Source organism: Bombina bombina, chromosome 7 (assembly GCF_027579735.1).
Source record: "Bombina bombina isolate aBomBom1 chromosome 7, aBomBom1.pri, whole genome shotgun sequence".
Classification (NCBI taxonomy): domain Eukaryota; kingdom Metazoa; phylum Chordata; class Amphibia; order Anura; family Bombinatoridae; genus Bombina; species Bombina bombina.
Genome location: NC_069505.1, coordinates 129934111 through 129951190, shown reverse-complemented (window position 1 = coordinate 129951190; position 17080 = coordinate 129934111). Strand labels below are relative to the sequence as shown.

The 17080-nt window shown below is 38.5% G+C and overlaps 1 protein-coding gene across 4 annotated transcripts in view; it reads right to left on the bottom strand.

Moving 5' to 3' along the window:
- DGKZ (diacylglycerol kinase zeta) overlaps nucleotides 1–17080 on the bottom strand; it is an 821282-nt gene that overhangs the window by 349789 nt on the left and 454413 nt on the right. For all 4 annotated transcript variants that reach the window (XM_053720300.1, XM_053720299.1, XM_053720298.1 and 1 more), the window contains 7 exons: nucleotides 10225–10302; nucleotides 8614–8670; nucleotides 8363–8431; nucleotides 7193–7264; nucleotides 6945–7061; nucleotides 6394–6468; nucleotides 6217–6312 (listed from right to left, as the gene is read on the bottom strand). In XM_053720300.1, coding sequence (XP_053576275.1) covers nucleotides 6217–6312; nucleotides 6394–6468; nucleotides 6945–7061; nucleotides 7193–7264; nucleotides 8363–8431; nucleotides 8614–8670; nucleotides 10225–10302 — 564 coding nt within the window. The remainder of the gene's footprint in view (nucleotides 1–6216; nucleotides 6313–6393; nucleotides 6469–6944; nucleotides 7062–7192; nucleotides 7265–8362; nucleotides 8432–8613; nucleotides 8671–10224; nucleotides 10303–17080) is intronic.

Sequence of the window (17080 nt, the reverse complement as noted above, 5' to 3'; positions counted from 1 at the left end):
CCCGCTCAAGATAACAACAGCCTTATTGTAGAGGCCAACATTTTGATTTTAACTTCAGCGCTAGATACAAATGAAAAATAAGCAGGAGAAATGCATGTGGGTGTGAGAGAGAAAAAAGAGGGGTAAATAAGACTTGTTAGCATGATACAAATAATAGAGGAATGAAAAACATAATTTATGTAAGAACTTACCTGATAAATTCATTTCTTTCATATTAGCAAGAGTCCATGAGCTAGTGACGTATGGGATATACATTCCTACCAGGAGGGGCAAAGTTTCCCAAACCTCAAAATGCCTATAAATACACCCCTCACCACACCCACAATTCAGTTTAACGAATAGCCAAGAAGTGGGGTGATAAAAAAGTGCGAAAGCATATAAAATAAGGAATTGGAATAATTGTGCTTTATACAAAATCATAACCACCATAAAAAAGGGCGGGCCTCATGGACTCTTGCTAATATGAAAGAAATGAATTTATCAGGTAAGTTCTTACATAAATTATGTTTTCTTTCATGTAATTAGCAAGAGTCCATGAGCTAGTGACGTATGGGATAATGACTACCCAAGATGTGGATCTTTCCACACAAGAGTCACTAGAGAGGGAGGGATAAAATAAAGACAGACAATTCCTGCTGAAAATAATCCACACCCAAAATAAAGTTTAACGAAAAACATAAGCAGAAGATTCAAACTGAAACCGCTGCCTGAAGTACTTTTCTACCAAAAACTGCTTCAGAAGAAGAAAATACATCAAAATGGTAGAATTTAGTAAAAGTATGCAAAGAGGACCAAGTTGCTGCTTTGCAGATCTGGTCAACCGAAGCTTCATTCCTAAACGCCCAGGAAGTAGAAACTGACCTAGTAGAATGAGCTGTAATTCTCTGAGGCGGAGTTTTACCCGACTCAACATAGGCAAGATGAATTAAAGATTTCAACCAAGATGCCAAAGAAATGGCAGAAGCTTTCTGGCCTTTTCTAGAACCGGAAAAGATAACAAATAGACTAGAAGTCTTACGAAAAGATTTCGTAGCTTCAACATAATATTTCAAAGCTCTAACAACATCCAAAGAATGCAACGATTTCTCCTTAGAATTCTTAGGATTAGGACATAATGAAGGAACCACAATTTCTCTACTAATGTTGTTGGAATTCACAACTTTAGGTAAAAATTCAAAAGAAGTTCGCAACACCGCCTTATCCTGATGAAAAATCAGAAAAGGAGACTCACAAGAAAGAGCAGATAATTCAGAAACTCTTCTGGCAGAAGAGATGGCCAAAAGGAACAAAACTTTCCAAGAAAGTAATTTAATGTCCAATGAATGCATAGGTTCAAACGGAGGAGCTTGAAGAGCTCCCAGAACCAAATTCAAACTCCAAGGAGGAGAAATTGACTTAATGACAGGTTTTATACGAACCAAAGCTTGTATAAAACAATGAATATCAGGAAGAATAGCAATCTTTCTGTGAAAAAGAACAGAAAGAGCAGAGATTTGTCCTTTCAAAGAACTTGCGGACAAACCCTTATCTAAACCATCCTGAAGAAACTGTAAAATTCTCGGTATTCTAAAAGAATGCCAGGAAAAATGATGAGAAAGACACCAAGAAATATAAGTCTTCCAGACTCTATAATATATCTCTCGAGATACAGATTTACGAGCCTGTAACATAGTATTAATCACAGAGTCAGAGAAACCTCTTTGACCAAGAATCAAGCGTTCAATCTCCATACCTTTAAATTTAAGGATTTCAGATCCTGATGGAAAAAAGGACCTTGTGACAGAAGGTCTGGTCTTAACGGAAGAGTCCACGGTTGGCAAGAGGCCATCTGGACAAGACCCGCATACCAAAACCTGTGAGGCCATGCCGGAGCTACCAGCAGAACAAACGAGCATTCCTTCAGAATCTTGGAGATTACTCTTGGAAGAAGAACTAGAGGTGGAAAGATATAGGCAGGATGATACTTCCAAGGAAGTGATAATGCATCCACTGCCTCCGCCTGAGGATCCCGGGATCTGGACAGATACCTGGGAAGTTTCTTGTTTAGATGGGACGCCATCAGATCTATTTCTGGAAGTTCCCACATTTGAACAATCTGAAGAAATACCTCTGGGTGAAGAGACCATTCGCCCGGATGCAACGTTTGGCGACTGAGATAATCCGCTTCCCAATTGTCTACACCTGGGATATGAACCGCAGAGATTAGACAGGAGCTGGATTCCGCCCAAACCAAAATTCGAGATACTTCTTTCATAGCCAGAGGACTGTGAGTCCCTCCTTGATGATTGATGTATGCCACAGTTGTGACATTGTCTGTCTGAAAACAAATGAACGATTCTCTCTTCAGAAGAGGCCAAAACTGAAGAGCTCTGAAAATTGCACGGAGTTCCAAAATATTGATCGGTAATCTCACCTCCTGAGATTCCCAAACTCCTTGTGCCGTCAGAGATCCCCACACAGCTCCCCAACCTGTGAGACTTGCATCTGTTGAAATTACAGTCCAAGTCGGAAGCACAAAAGAAGCCCCCTGAATTAAACGATGGTGATCTGTCCACCATGTTAGAGAGTGTCGAACAATCGGTTTTAAAGATATTAATTGAGATATCTTCGTGTAATCCTTGCACCATTGCTTCAGCATACAGAGCTGAAGAGGTCGCATGTGAAAACGAGCAAAGGGGATCGCGTCCGATGCAGCAGTCATAAGACCTAGAATTTCCATGCATAAGGCTACCGAAGGGAATGATTGTGACTGAAGGTTTCGACAAGCTGCAATCAACTTGAGACGTCTCTTGTCTGTTAAAGACAGAGTCATGGACACTGAATCCATCTGGAAACCCAGAAAGGTTACCCTTGTCTGAGGAATCAAAGAACTTTTTGGTAAATTGATCCTCCAACCATGATCTTGAAGAAACAACACAAGTCGATTCGTATGAGATTCTGCTAAATGTAAAGACTGAGCAAGTACCAAGATATCGTCCAAATAAGGAAATACCACAATACCCTGTTCTCTGATTACAGACAGCAGGGCACCGAGAACCTTTGTAAAAATTCTTGGAGCTGTAGCTAGGCCAAACGGCAGAGCCACAAACTGGTAATGCTTGTCCAGAAACGAGAATCTCAGGAACTGATAATGATCTGGATGAATTGGAATATGCAGATATGCATCCTGTAAATCTATTGTGGACATATAATTCCCTTGCTGAACAAAAGGTAAGATAGTCCTTACAGTTACCATCTTGAATGTTGGTATCCTTACATAATGATTCAATATTTTTAGATCCAGAACTGGTCTGAAAGAATTCTCCTTCTTTGGTACAATGAAGAGATTTGAATAAAACCCCATCCCCTGTTCCAGAACTGGAACTGGCATAATTACTCCAGTCAACTCTAGATCTGAAACACATTTCAGAAATGCTTGAGCTTTTACTGGATTTACTGGGACACGGGAAAGAAAAAATCTCTTTGCAGGAGGTCTCAACTTGAAACCAATTCTGTACCCTTCTGAAACAATGCTCTGAATCCAAAGATTGTGAACAGAATTGATCCAAATTTCCTTGAAAAAACGTAACCTGCCCCCTACCAGCTGAGCTGGAATGAGGGCCGCACCTTCATGTGGACTTAGAAGCAGGCTTTGCCTTTCTAGCTGGCTTGGATTTATTCCAGACTGGAGATGGTCTCCAAACTGAAACTGCTCCTGAGGATGAAGGATCAGGCTTTTGTTCTTTGTTGAAACGAAAGGAACGAAAACGATTATTAGCCCTGTTTTTACCTTTAGATTTTTTATCCTGTGGTAAAAAAGTTCCTTTCCCACCAGTAACAGTTGAAATAATGGAATCCAACTGAGAACCAAATAATTTGTTACCCTGGAAAGAAATGGAAAGTAAAGTTGATTTAGAAGCCATATCAGCATTCCAAGTTTTAAGCCATAAAGCTCTTCTAGCTAAAATAGCTAGAGACATAAACCTGACATCAACTCTGATAATATCAAAAATGGCATCACAGATAAAATTATTAGCATGCTGAAGAAGAATAATAATATCATGAGAATCACGATGTGTTACTTGTTGCGCTAAAGTTTCCAACCAAAAAGTTGAAGCTGCAGCAACATCAGCCAAAGATATAGCAGGTCTAAGAAGATTACCTGAACACAGATAAGCTTTTCTTAGAAAGGATTCAATTTTCCTATCTAGAGGATCCTTAAACGAAGTACCATCTGACGTAGGAATAGTAGTACGTTTAGCAAGGGTAGAAATAGCCCCATCAACTTTAGGGATCTTGTCCCAAAATTCTAATCTGTCAGACGGCACAGGATATAATTGCTTAAAACGTTTAGAAGGAGTAAATGAATTACCCAAATTATCCCATTCTTTGGAAATTACTGCAGAAATAGCATTAGGAACAGGAAAAACTTCTGGAATAACCACAGGAGCTTTAAATACCTTATCTAAACGTTTAGAATTAGTATCAAGAGGACCAGAATCCTCTATTTCTAAAGCAATTAGTACTTCTTTAAGTAAAGAACGAATAAATTCCATTTTAAATAAATATGAAGATTTATCAGCATCAACCTCTGAGACAGAATCCTCTGAACCAGAGGAATCATCAGAATCAGAATGATGATGTTCAGTTAAAAATTCATCTGTAGGGAGAGAAGTTTTAAAAGATTTTTTACGTTTACTAGAAGGAGAAATAACAGACATAGCCTTCTTTATGGATTCAGAAACAAAATCTCTTATATTATCAGGAACATTCTGCACCTTAGATGTTGAAGGAACTGCAACAGGCAATGGTACTTTACTAAAGGAAATATTATCTGCTTTAACAAGTTTGTCATGACAATCAATACAAACAACAGCTGGAGGAATAGCTACCAAAAGTTTACAGCAGATACACTTAGCTTTGGTAGATTCAGCACTTGACAGCGATTTTCCTGTAGTATCTTCTGACTCAGATGCAACGTGAGACATCTTGCAATATGTAAGAGAAAAAACAACATATATATAAAGCAAAATTGATCAAATTCCTTAAATGACAGTTTCAGGAATGGGAAAAAATGCCAAAAGACAAGCTTCTAGCAACCAGAAGCAATAAAAAATGACTTAAATAATGTGGAGACAAAAGTGACGCCCATATTTTTTCGCGCCAAATAAGACGCCCACATTATTTGGCGCCTAAATGCTTTTTGGCGCCAAAAATGACGCCACATCCGGAACGCCGACATTTTTGGCGCAAAATAACGTCAAAAAATGACGCAACTTCCGGCGACACGTATGACGCCGGAAACGGAAATAGATTTTTTGCGCCAAAAAAGTCCGCGCCAAGAATGACGCAATAAAATGAAGCATTTTCAGCCCCCGCGAGCCTAACAGCCCACAGGGAAAAAGTCAAATTTTAAGGTAAGAAAAAATGTTAAATTAAAATGCATTATCCCAAATATGAAACTGACTGTCTGAAAATAAGGAAAGTTGAACATTCTGAGTCAAGGCAAATAAATGTTTGAATACATATATTTAGAACTTTATAAACAAAGTGCCCAACCATAGCTTGGAGTGTCACAGAAAATAAGACTTACTTACCCCAGGACACTCATCTACATATAGCAGATAGCCAAACCAGTACTGAAACGAGAATCAGCAGAGGTAATGGTATATATAAGAGTATATCGTCGATCTGAAAAGGGAGGTAAGAGATGAATCTCTACGACCGATAACAGAGAACCTATGAAATAGACCCCGTAGAAGGAGATCACTGCATTCAAATAGGCAATACTCTCCTCACATCCCTCTGACATTCACTGCACGCTGAGAGGAAAACCGGGCTCCAACTTGCTGCGGAGCGCATATCAACGTAGAATCTAGCACAAACTTACTTCACCACCTCCATCGGAGGCAAAGTTTGTAAAACTGAATTGTGGGTGTGGTGAGAGGTGTATTTATAGGCATTTTGAGGTTTGGGAAACTTTGCCCCTCCTGGTAGGAATGTATATCCCATACGTCACTAGCTCATGGACTCTTGCTAATTACATGAAAGAAATGGTGGAAGTAGCATAGAAAGAGAGGCACAGTTATTAAGTGACCTACCCAAATAATACAAGAGACATGTGAAAATATGTAGCCAGTAGACATACAATTCATTAAATAAGACAAAAAATATAAAATAAAGGGGAAAAGTAATAAACAGATAAAACAAAGGTGTGAATGGGACAAGAGTGCTTACTTGGTTACCACCACTTTTGGGGTTGACAAAAACAAGTACAGGTTTCATAAGGGGGCAGGGTGCAGGTCTGATAATGAACGGGCGCAGTTTAGGCTCCTGAAAGACAACAGAATAATCACCATGTTAACACAGCACAACTATGGCTTGTACATGTCCCTTTGTTCATGATTATCTCACCTCTACTCCTTTCTTGCTTGGTCTTCTTTTAAAGGACGGTCTCTTTTTCTTTTTGCTTGATTTGAGTGAGCTCTGCTAGAAACAAGACAGTGGTTAAAGGGATAGTCTAGACAAAGTTAAAGCTTCATGATTCAGATAGATCATGCAATTTTAAGCAACTTTCTAATTTACTTCTATTATCAAATTTTCTTTGTTCTCTTGGTATCTTTATTTGAAAAAGCAAGAAAGTAAGAGTAGGAGCAGGCCCAGTTTTGGTTTAGCACCCTGGATAGCGCTTTCTGATTTATTGCTACATTTAGACACCAATCAGCAAGCGCTACCTAGGTGCTGAATAAAATATTGTCCAGCCCCTAGGCTTACATTTTTGCCTTTTCAAATAAAAATACCAAAAGAACGAAGAAAAAATTATAATAGGAGTAAATTAGAAAGTTGCTTAAAATTGCATGCTCTATCTGAATCATGAAAGTTTCATTTTGACTTGACTATCCCTTTAAGGAAAAGTAAGTAAGGCATTCACAAGGAGTGAGGCCATAGAGAAAGATTAAGCTAACCTGTGGCCGGCGAACCCGAATGATCCATGTGGGGGGCACAATAACAGCAGCATGCGCCCCAAGGGAACAAGGCTCCTCTATACGATGCAGCATGAAGCAGGACACTTTGTTGTGGTACTGAGGAAGACAAGAACAAAAAAGAGAGAGGGGCTAGAAGAAAAGAAGAAACACGCAGGAGGACACGATAGTATCAAGGAACCAAAAACACTGAGAAACCGCAAGAAAAAATATCCTAAATACCAACTCACAGCCAGTTTGCACCAAGAGCAGCTGATTGCAACAATTTCTTTACTGTGGAATGCAAATTTTTGCTGGAACCCCTGAAAGGTTGAAAAAGTTAGTGAATAAGGATAAAAGACCGAAACAAATATACATAAACTGAGTGTGATGCATATTGCAAATAATAATATTAAATAAAGGTAGCAAGGGGAGGGTGAAACATTGTGATTTTATGCAGCTCATTAGATGTTGGATGAATCACGATACCATGTGAAGAAACTTAAAGTGATGGTATAAACACTTCCCCTTTTTAAAATCAGATCTGGAATGTTAGGGATATTTAAGATGGAGTTTAATTAATCAGTTGTAATGATGTTGCGTTATAACTTACTTTTTAATGTAGATATGAAATTCAAATACCCTGCGCTCCGAAGCCCAATTAAAAATCAATTTTTCTGTGAGCTAAAGGTTCGAATTGTTGTCCAATCAGTGCTCTCCCCATATGGCACTTTTGTTGTAGCTAGAGGACTGATTGGACAACAGTTCAAACTATTAGCTCACAGTGAAATTGACTTTTGAAGTGGGCGGTGGAATGCAGGGTATTTGAATTTCATATCTATATTAAAAAGTAAGTTATAGCGCAACTTCATTTCATCTGATGAATTAAACTCCATCTTAAATAATACTAACATTCTGGATCTGTTTTTATAAATGAGAGAGTTTACCATCACTTTAAATAAGTGTGGTGAACACTATGGTGCAGTACTTAGGATTCATTACTAGGTTTCTATAAGCAGGAAGTAGGATGCAGAACCACTGTCTGCAGATTATTGGGCGCTGGGTATATGTTACATATTTACATGTGTCAGATCCTGAAGTGCTATATGTAAGGGTGGGATGTACAAGTGTTGGGTGTGGTATGTTCCAGTACTGGGGAAGCATATTAGAAGAGGGGTATTAGTTGAAGATTGACAGACCCTAGAAATGCGCAGTAATTTAGAAAAGGAGGTGCTACATGCATGGTTTTAAACATAGAGGAGTGTTAGATATGTCAGCGCTGTTACATGCAGGGTGGTGTGGTCGTATTATTGGAAGCTTAGATGTGTTGAGTATGATGTTAGGACTTTTTCACATGTATTTTAGATATGCTGTGCACAGGATGTGAAGATTACTGGATGTTGCTTTACAACAATAAGCACCTTTCCACACTGTCTGCATTTTCCTGCCTGCCGCCTGCGATGTACCCAGTGATGCCGAACAATTACTGGCTGTAAGAAAGTTAAGGGAAGATAAGTGAGAAAACTACTAACATAATATAAGAAACATTAGGAATAGAGAGTCCCTTGTAAATTAGAGATTGCTGCAGGGAACACAAGAGCAAAAATGATATTGCACGACAGAACATAAAGAAAAAAGGAGAAATATGTCTCAGAATACTGTGGTCTGTTACCTCCCGTATATTGCGAGAGCCAGATTCACGGAATGATGGTTTGCAACGGAAGTTTATCTGCAAAAAGAAGTATAAATACATTTTATGTATGTAATTTACATTTACTTGTTCAATAGGTGTTGGGTGCTTATGCATCAATAATATATAATGCCTCATACTAAAGGGACACTAAACCCAATTTTTTCTTTCATGATTCAGATAGAGCAGAAATTTTAAGCAACTTTCTAATTTTCTCCTATTATCAATTTTTGTTTGTTATCTTGCTAACTTTATTTTAAAAGCAGTGATGCAAAGCTTAGGAGTCAGCCCATTTTAGTTTCAGCACCCTGAATAGCGCTTGCTTATTGGTGGCTACATTAAGCCACCAATAAGCAAGCATAACCCAGGTTCTGAAACAAAAATGGGCCGGCTACTAAGCTTTGCATTCCTGCTTTTAAAATAAAGATAGCAAGAAAACAAAGAAAAAATTATAATAGGAGTAAATTAGAAAGTTGCTTAAAATTACTGCTCTATCTGAATCATGAAAGAAAAACATTGGGTTTAGTGTCCCTTTAAAGAATATTAAACTCAGTTCCAGTGGAATAGTGGTTCTTCTATAATATTACAAACCTACAATAAAAACAAGAGGGATAGAAATACAATACACATTTATAACAGTTTTTACTTTGGAATGCAACTTATAGCTGTGCTCAGAAGTCAGATAAAATGTTTAGGTTTCTTAGGATCCTCTTACATTTAACACAGATACTTTGGGCTTTATTAAAAGAGGAAACGTGAATTTCCACCAAATACACTAGCAAGTATTTAGCCAAAGACTATGTAGGCAGCTACTAGTGAGAGATTGGATTGTATGAGAGCAATGAACATCTGTGTGATAGGAGCACAAGACAGACTGATGCAAAGCAATAGTACCAAGCGCATCTGCATTAGCTATGTAAACCAGTGCAGGGAGACTGAGGTTCTTTGTCCATCCAGCCTGCCACTGTGGATGTGACACTAGGGAGGGGGAAACATAGGCTTCCGGAAATCACTGACTTATTAGGCCACTATAACCGTACAACAAAGAACATACATCAGTGAGGTCACATGGGACCATGACAACTTAAAGGGACACTGAACCCAATTTTTTTCTTTCATGATTCAGATAGAGCATGCAATTTTAAGCAACTTTCTAATTTACTCCTATTATCAAATTTTCTTTATGCTCTTGGTATCTTTATTTGAAAAACAAGAATGTAAGTTTAGATGCCAGTCCATTTTTGGCGAACAACCTGGGTTGTCCTTGCTGATTGGACAGCACCAATAAACAAGTGCTGTCCATGGTACTGAACCAAAAACGTGCTGGCTCCTTAGCAAGAGAACGAAGAAAAATTGATAAGAGTAAATGAGAAAGTTGCTTAAAATTGCATGCTCTGTCTGAATTATGAAAGAAAAAAATGAGGTTCAGTGTCCCTTTAAAGGGCAATTATAGTTGAAATATTACATTCTCTATAATATTTTTAGACTAGCACCCGGCACCTCTATGTGTTTAACCCCTTTAAATGGGTAAAACATATAGTTTCAACTCTATAATCTGACAACAAACTCATTGTGTAAGACTTCTTTCCTCACCTTCTCAAGTTGCTCGATGCATGGTGTATGAACCACAATCTTACATGCTGCACACTTTCTTCGGGAAGCTGACTTCTGCTGTAGGTTAAACAAATATATCAGATAAAAGATTATTAAGTGACCAAAAACATAATTTATGTAAGAATTTATCTGATAAATTAATTTCTTTCATATTGACAATAGTCCATGTGCTAGTGACGTATGGGATATACAATCCTACCAGGAGGGGCAAAGTTTACCAAACCTCAAAATGCCTATAAATACACCCCAGTGACGTGCAGTGAGCTCAGAGGCTAATGAGGCAGTGGCTATGATAGGCCTGAGAATTACATATATGAACCTAATAGAGGTAACTTAAATGTACGATTAAATTAGACGGTTACACAATGACGATTAGAATAGTATCTAATATCTTGTATTTAAGCCTCTGCAGACAGTCCCCTTATCTCAGGGTTATTTATTTATTTATTATCTATTGACTTGTATTTTAGCCAGTTAGTGCTGTGTCCTGCACAACTCCACGGGAGAGAGCACAATGTTATCTATATGACACACATAAATTAGCAGTCTCTTGTTGTAAAAAAGCTAATAAAAAAGCATGTGATAAGAGGCTGTCTGTAGTGGCTTAAACAGTCAGAAATTTAGAGATTAAACTGTTATAAAGTATATTAATACAACAATGTTAATTGTGCAACGCTGGAGAATGGGTAATAAAGGCGTTATCTATCTTTTTAAATAATAGCGATTTTGGTGTAGACTGAATTCTGACCCAGGCAGGATGAAATACTTGCAAGCACACAAACAAGGCTTCCAAACAATCTGACTACATGTTAAAACCAGAAACACCCTAATGCAACTAATGCATAAAAAAATGCAGGGGATGACTGGCAATTTTGGAACCAGGGGGCAAGTACAATTCAGTGGCCCAAGTACTAAAACCCTGCCCACTATGAAATTCTATATCTAATAGTTAAAATACAAGGGAAGCAAAGCACCTAAGAAAGGATAGAAATAAGGCTATAAAAATAGAATTTTAATGGAAAAAACCCCATATATATTTATTTTTTCTAACATCAATGTATAGCCCTAGCATACTGCTGACATCATGTACATTTCCAGAAAACTGCTGACATCCATGTACAGTCCTAACATACTACTGACATCCTTGTACAGCCCCTTACAAAACCATTAATCAGGGCCCCCCACACATACTTAGAGACACACTCAAAAACATAGATTCACATACACACAGCAACACACTCAGACATACAGAGGCACTTACGCATACAGACACACACAGTGACACACACATAGACACATACACTCAGATATACAAGAAGACACACACAGACAGACACACACAGCACACAAGCACCATCAGATACCATATACACATAGGAACCAACATACACAAAACCAGGCACCACATGCACACAAACAGTCACCCAAAAAGCACAGACAAGAAGCCACATACATCATCACTCACACATACACAAGCCCCCACAGGAATACCCACTAAGAGGCTGGCTAATCCACAAATATATATAGACAAGCACACACTCAGACACACACACACTTCCATGTGACTTTTACATGAGTTAAATATATAATAGTTGAATAAAATGTTTTATTAATATTATATGCCAGTTGTACTTGACAAGGTGGAGTGGCCCCCTGCTCCTACTAACTGTGTGCCGGTAATACACTACATTTGATTAAGATTAAGGGCCTTTTACAACCACTTATTACAGTTTTCTGCCACATGACTCCCTTCCCTCATTTATGCCACTCATCATATACCTTATTAAAACTGTCCAATCAGTTCCGCTACTCACATGAATGCCAGCTAAATGCCACAATATACTAGGCAAGATGCAAGACTCCCTGTCCCCATACATTTCCTGAGAGATATCACAGCTCACTTGAGGATTTAATATGAAAACCACTAATAATATATCATCTAAAATAATTTTTTAATACTAAAAAATATAAAAACTATGCTTTTTAATAAATGACAGACAGATCATCATATTACAGAAAGACAATAAAAAGTGAGGTGTTATAAACAAGAAAACCCAAAAGCATGGGAAACTGCAGTAAAAAAAAAAGTGTATTTATTGAAGTAAAACAACTAGGATGACAGAGTACTGACCTTAAATCAATCAGTATATCTAATCCACATACATAGAAACAAAATCAGCACAGTTTTGTTCTCTTTAGTTTTCAGTGCACATAACGAAGATACTCAGAAATAAGTGTCTGGACCAAGTAGATCTCACCTTATACATACCTCCCAACATTTCAAAATTCAAAAGAGGGACACCCCCCCCCCCCCCGCGTCATAAAATTTGAAATGTGGTGGGCGGGGCTTAGAAAATCATACAACCAAAGTAATATAAATAACATTCTAAATAAAGTCATATATTTTAATACACAGGCAGCAAATCAAACACAAGCTCAAACCACTGGTATGGCTATGTGAGCTATGTATTTAATACGGCTTTGCAAAGACATTGCTAAATATTTTTATCTTAATTAGACATTTAATAATAAATTCTTTAAAACTGCTCTCTGCATTCCCCATTAATATTCTAGATTCTGGCCTTTAAAGTCAGCAAAAATGCACAGTAGCACACTAAATAGCATACACTTACACATGCAGATACACACACACACACTACATAGTATACACTTATACATGCAGATACACACACACTACATAGCATACACTTATACATGCAGATACACACACACTACATAGCATACACTTACACAGGCAGATACACACACTACATAGTATACACTTATACATGCAGATACACACACACTACATAGCATACACTTACACATGCAGATACACACACTACATAGTATACACTTATACATGCAGATACACACACACTACATAGCATACACTTATACATGCAGATACACACACACTACATAGCATACACTTACACAGGCAGATACACACACACTACATAGTATACACTTATACATGCAGATACACACACACTACATAGCATACACTTACACATGCAGATACACACACACTACATAGCATACACTTACACATGCAGATAAACACAAACTACATAGCATACATTTATACATGCAGATATACACACACACTACATAGTATACACTTATACATGCAGATACACACACACTACATAGCATACACTTACACATGCAGATACACACACACTACATAGCATACACTTACACATGCAGATACACACACACTACATACCATACACATACATGCAGATGCACACACACACTACATAGCATACACTTATACAGGCAGATACACACACACACACACACACACACACACACATTACATAGCATACACTTATACATGCAGCATACACTTATACATGCAGATACACAGACACTACATAGTATACACTTATACATGCAGACACACACACACACACACTACATAGCATACACTTATACATGCAGATACACATACACACACTACATAGCTTACATTTATACATGCAGACACACACACACACTACATAGCATAAACTTATACATACAGATACACACACACACAGTTATGGATACAGATAGACACACACACTACATCATATATGGGTATCTGAAATTCATTGTATGGGGTCCTGGGGTTGGCAGGCACATTAGCTGGCAGTCTGCGGCTGCCACTGTTCGTTACCCTGGTATTAGCACTGCTCATTGTATAAAACTGAAGGCATGCTAGTATTATCACCAGGGGTTAGACATCATCACTACCAGAGGTAGGTTAGAGAGGTCACCATTACCCGTGGTCAGAGTGTATACAGCCTTCTTACTCCTGCTTAACCCACACACCATTAATTTTCCACAGGGAATCTAACAGGTATCTAACCCTGTCAGAGCAAAGCCAGCTGCTTCTGAGTAGAGGCCCAACAGAATTTTTTTTTAATTTTTTCTTTTTCTTTTTTAATGCCTGGGGCAAATCGGGACAAATGGCTAGCAACCCGAGACAGGGGGACAGACCTCTAAAATCGGGACTGTCCCGCAAAAATCAGGACAGTTGGGGGGTATGCCTTATATCTTGGGTGACAGGACAGGAGTGTACTCAGCACTGACTGTTTTCCAGGAGGGAAAGTACATTGTTTATCATACAGATCAGAAGAGGTTCCTGCATAAAAAAGGCACTAGCATTTCCTTTTTTGCACAAGGGCACCAGCTAGTGACAACACAATACTTACTGAGAGCTGTAGTAATAAAGCATCATTTATTATACAGACCAGGAGAGGTTCCTGCATAAAAAAGGCACTAGCATTTGCTTTTTTGCACAAGGGCACCAGCTAGTGACAACACAATACGTACTGAGAGCTGTAGTAATAAAGCATCATTTATTATACAGACCAGGAGAGGTTCCTGCATAAAAAAGGCACTAGCATTTCCTTTTTTTGCACAAGGGCACCAGCTAGTGACAACACAATACTTACTGAGAGCTGTAGTAATAAAGCATCATTTATTATACAGACCAGAAGAGGTTCCTGTATAAAAAAGGCACTAGCATTTCCTTTTTTGCACAAGGGCACCAGCAAGTGACAACACAATACTTACTGAGAGCTGTAGTAATAAAGCATTTATTAAACAGACCAGAAGAGGTTCCTGCATAACAAAGGCACTAGCATTTCCTTTTTTGCACAAGGGCACCAGCTATGACAACACAATACTTACTGAGAGCTGTAGTAATAAAGCATTTATTATACAGACCAGAAGAGGTTCCTGCATAAAAAAGGCACTAGCATTTGCTTTCTCCAACATTGGTGTGTCCGGTCCACGGCGTCATCCTTACTTGTGGGATAGTCTCTTCCCCAACAGGAAATGGCAAAGAGTCCCAGCAAAGCTGGTCACATGATCCCTCCTAGGCTCCGCCCACCCCAGTCATTCTCTTTGCCGTTGCACAGGCAACATCTCCACGGAGATGGTTAAGAGTTTTTTGGTGTTTAAATGTAGTTTTTATTCTTCTATCAAGTGTTTGTTATTTTAAAATAGTGCTGGTATGTACTATTTACTCTGAAACAGAAAAGGATGAAGATTTCTGTTTGTAAGAGGAAGATGATTTTAGCAGACAGTAACTAAAATCGATTGCTGTTTCCACATAGGACTGTTGAGATGAAGTAACTTCAGCTGGGGGAAACAGTTAGCAGACTCTTCTGCTTAAGGTATGACTAGCCATATTTCTAACAAGACTGTGTAATGCTGGAAGGCTGTCATTTCCCCTCATGGGGACCGGTAAGCCATTTTCTTAGTCAAAAACAAACAGAATAAAGGGCTTATTATGGGCTAAAAAACTGGTAGACATTTTTATGGGCTAAATCGATTGCTTTATTTGTGCATATTATTCAAATTTATGCTAACAATTGACATTTATAATCTTGGGGAACGTTTATAAAACGGCAGGCACTGTATTGGACACCTTTTTCAGTCAGGGGGCCTTTCTAGTCATAGACTGAGCCTCATTTTCGCGCCATTAATGCGCAGTTGTTTTTTGAGAGAAGGGCATGCAGATGCATGTGTGAGGATCTAAGAATCTCTGAAAAAGCTTTTAGAAAGCGTCATTTGGTATCGTATTCCCCTCAGGGCTTGGTTGGGTCTTAGCAAAGACTGTATCTGGGACTGTATAGGGGTTAAATTGAAAAACGGCTCCGGTTCCGTTATTTTAAGGGTTAAAGCTCTGAAATTTGGTGTGCAATACTTTTAAGGCTTTAAGACACTGTGGTGAAAATTTGGTGATTTTTGAACAATTCCTTCATACTTTTTCACATATTCAGTAATAAAGTGTTTTCTGTTTGAAATTTAAAGTGACAGTAACGGTTTTATTTTAAAACGTTTTTTGTGCATTGTTGACAAGTTTAAGCCTGTTTAACATGTCTGTACCTTCAGATAAGCTATGTTCTATATGTATGAAAGCAAATGTGTCTCCCCATTTAAATTTATGTGATAATTGTGCCATAGCGTCCAAACAAAGTAAGGACAGTACTGCCACAAATAATGATATTGCCCAAGATGATTCCTCAAATGAGGGGAGTAAACATGATACTACATCATCTCCTACTGTGTCTACACCAGTTTTGCCCATGCAGGAGGCCCCTAGTACATCTAGTGCGCCAATACTTATTACCATGCAACAATTAACGGCTGTAATGGATAACTCCATAGCAAATCTTTTATCCAAAATGCCTACTTATCAGAGAAAGCGCGATTGCTCTGTTTTAAACACTGAAGAGCAAGAGGACGCTGATGATAATTGTTCTGTCATACCCTCACACCAATCTGAAGGGGCCATGAGGGAGGTTTTGTCTGAGGGAGAAATTTCAGATTCAGGAAAAATTTCTCATCAAGCTGAACCTGATGTTGTGACATTTAAATTTAAATTAGAACATCTCCGCGCACTGCTTAAGGAGGTGTTATCTACCCTGGATGATTGTGACAATTTGGTTATTCCAGAGAAATTATGCAAGATGGACAGGTTCCTAGAGGTTTCGGTGCCCCCCGACGCTTTTCCTATACCCAAGCGGGTGGCGGACATAGTAAATAAAGAGTGGGAAAAGCCCGGCATAACTTTTGTTCCTCCCCCTATATTTAAGAAATTATTTCCTATGGTCGACCCCAGAAAGGACTTATGGCAGACAGTCCCCAAGGTCGAGGGGGCAGTTTCTACTCTAAACAAACGCACTACTATTCCTATCGAAGATAGTTGTGCTTTCAAAGATCCTATGGATAAAAAATTGGAAGGTTTGCTTAAAAAGATTTTTGTACAGCAAGGCTACCTTCTACAACCAATTTCATGCATTGTTCCTGTCACTACGGCAGCGTGGTTCTG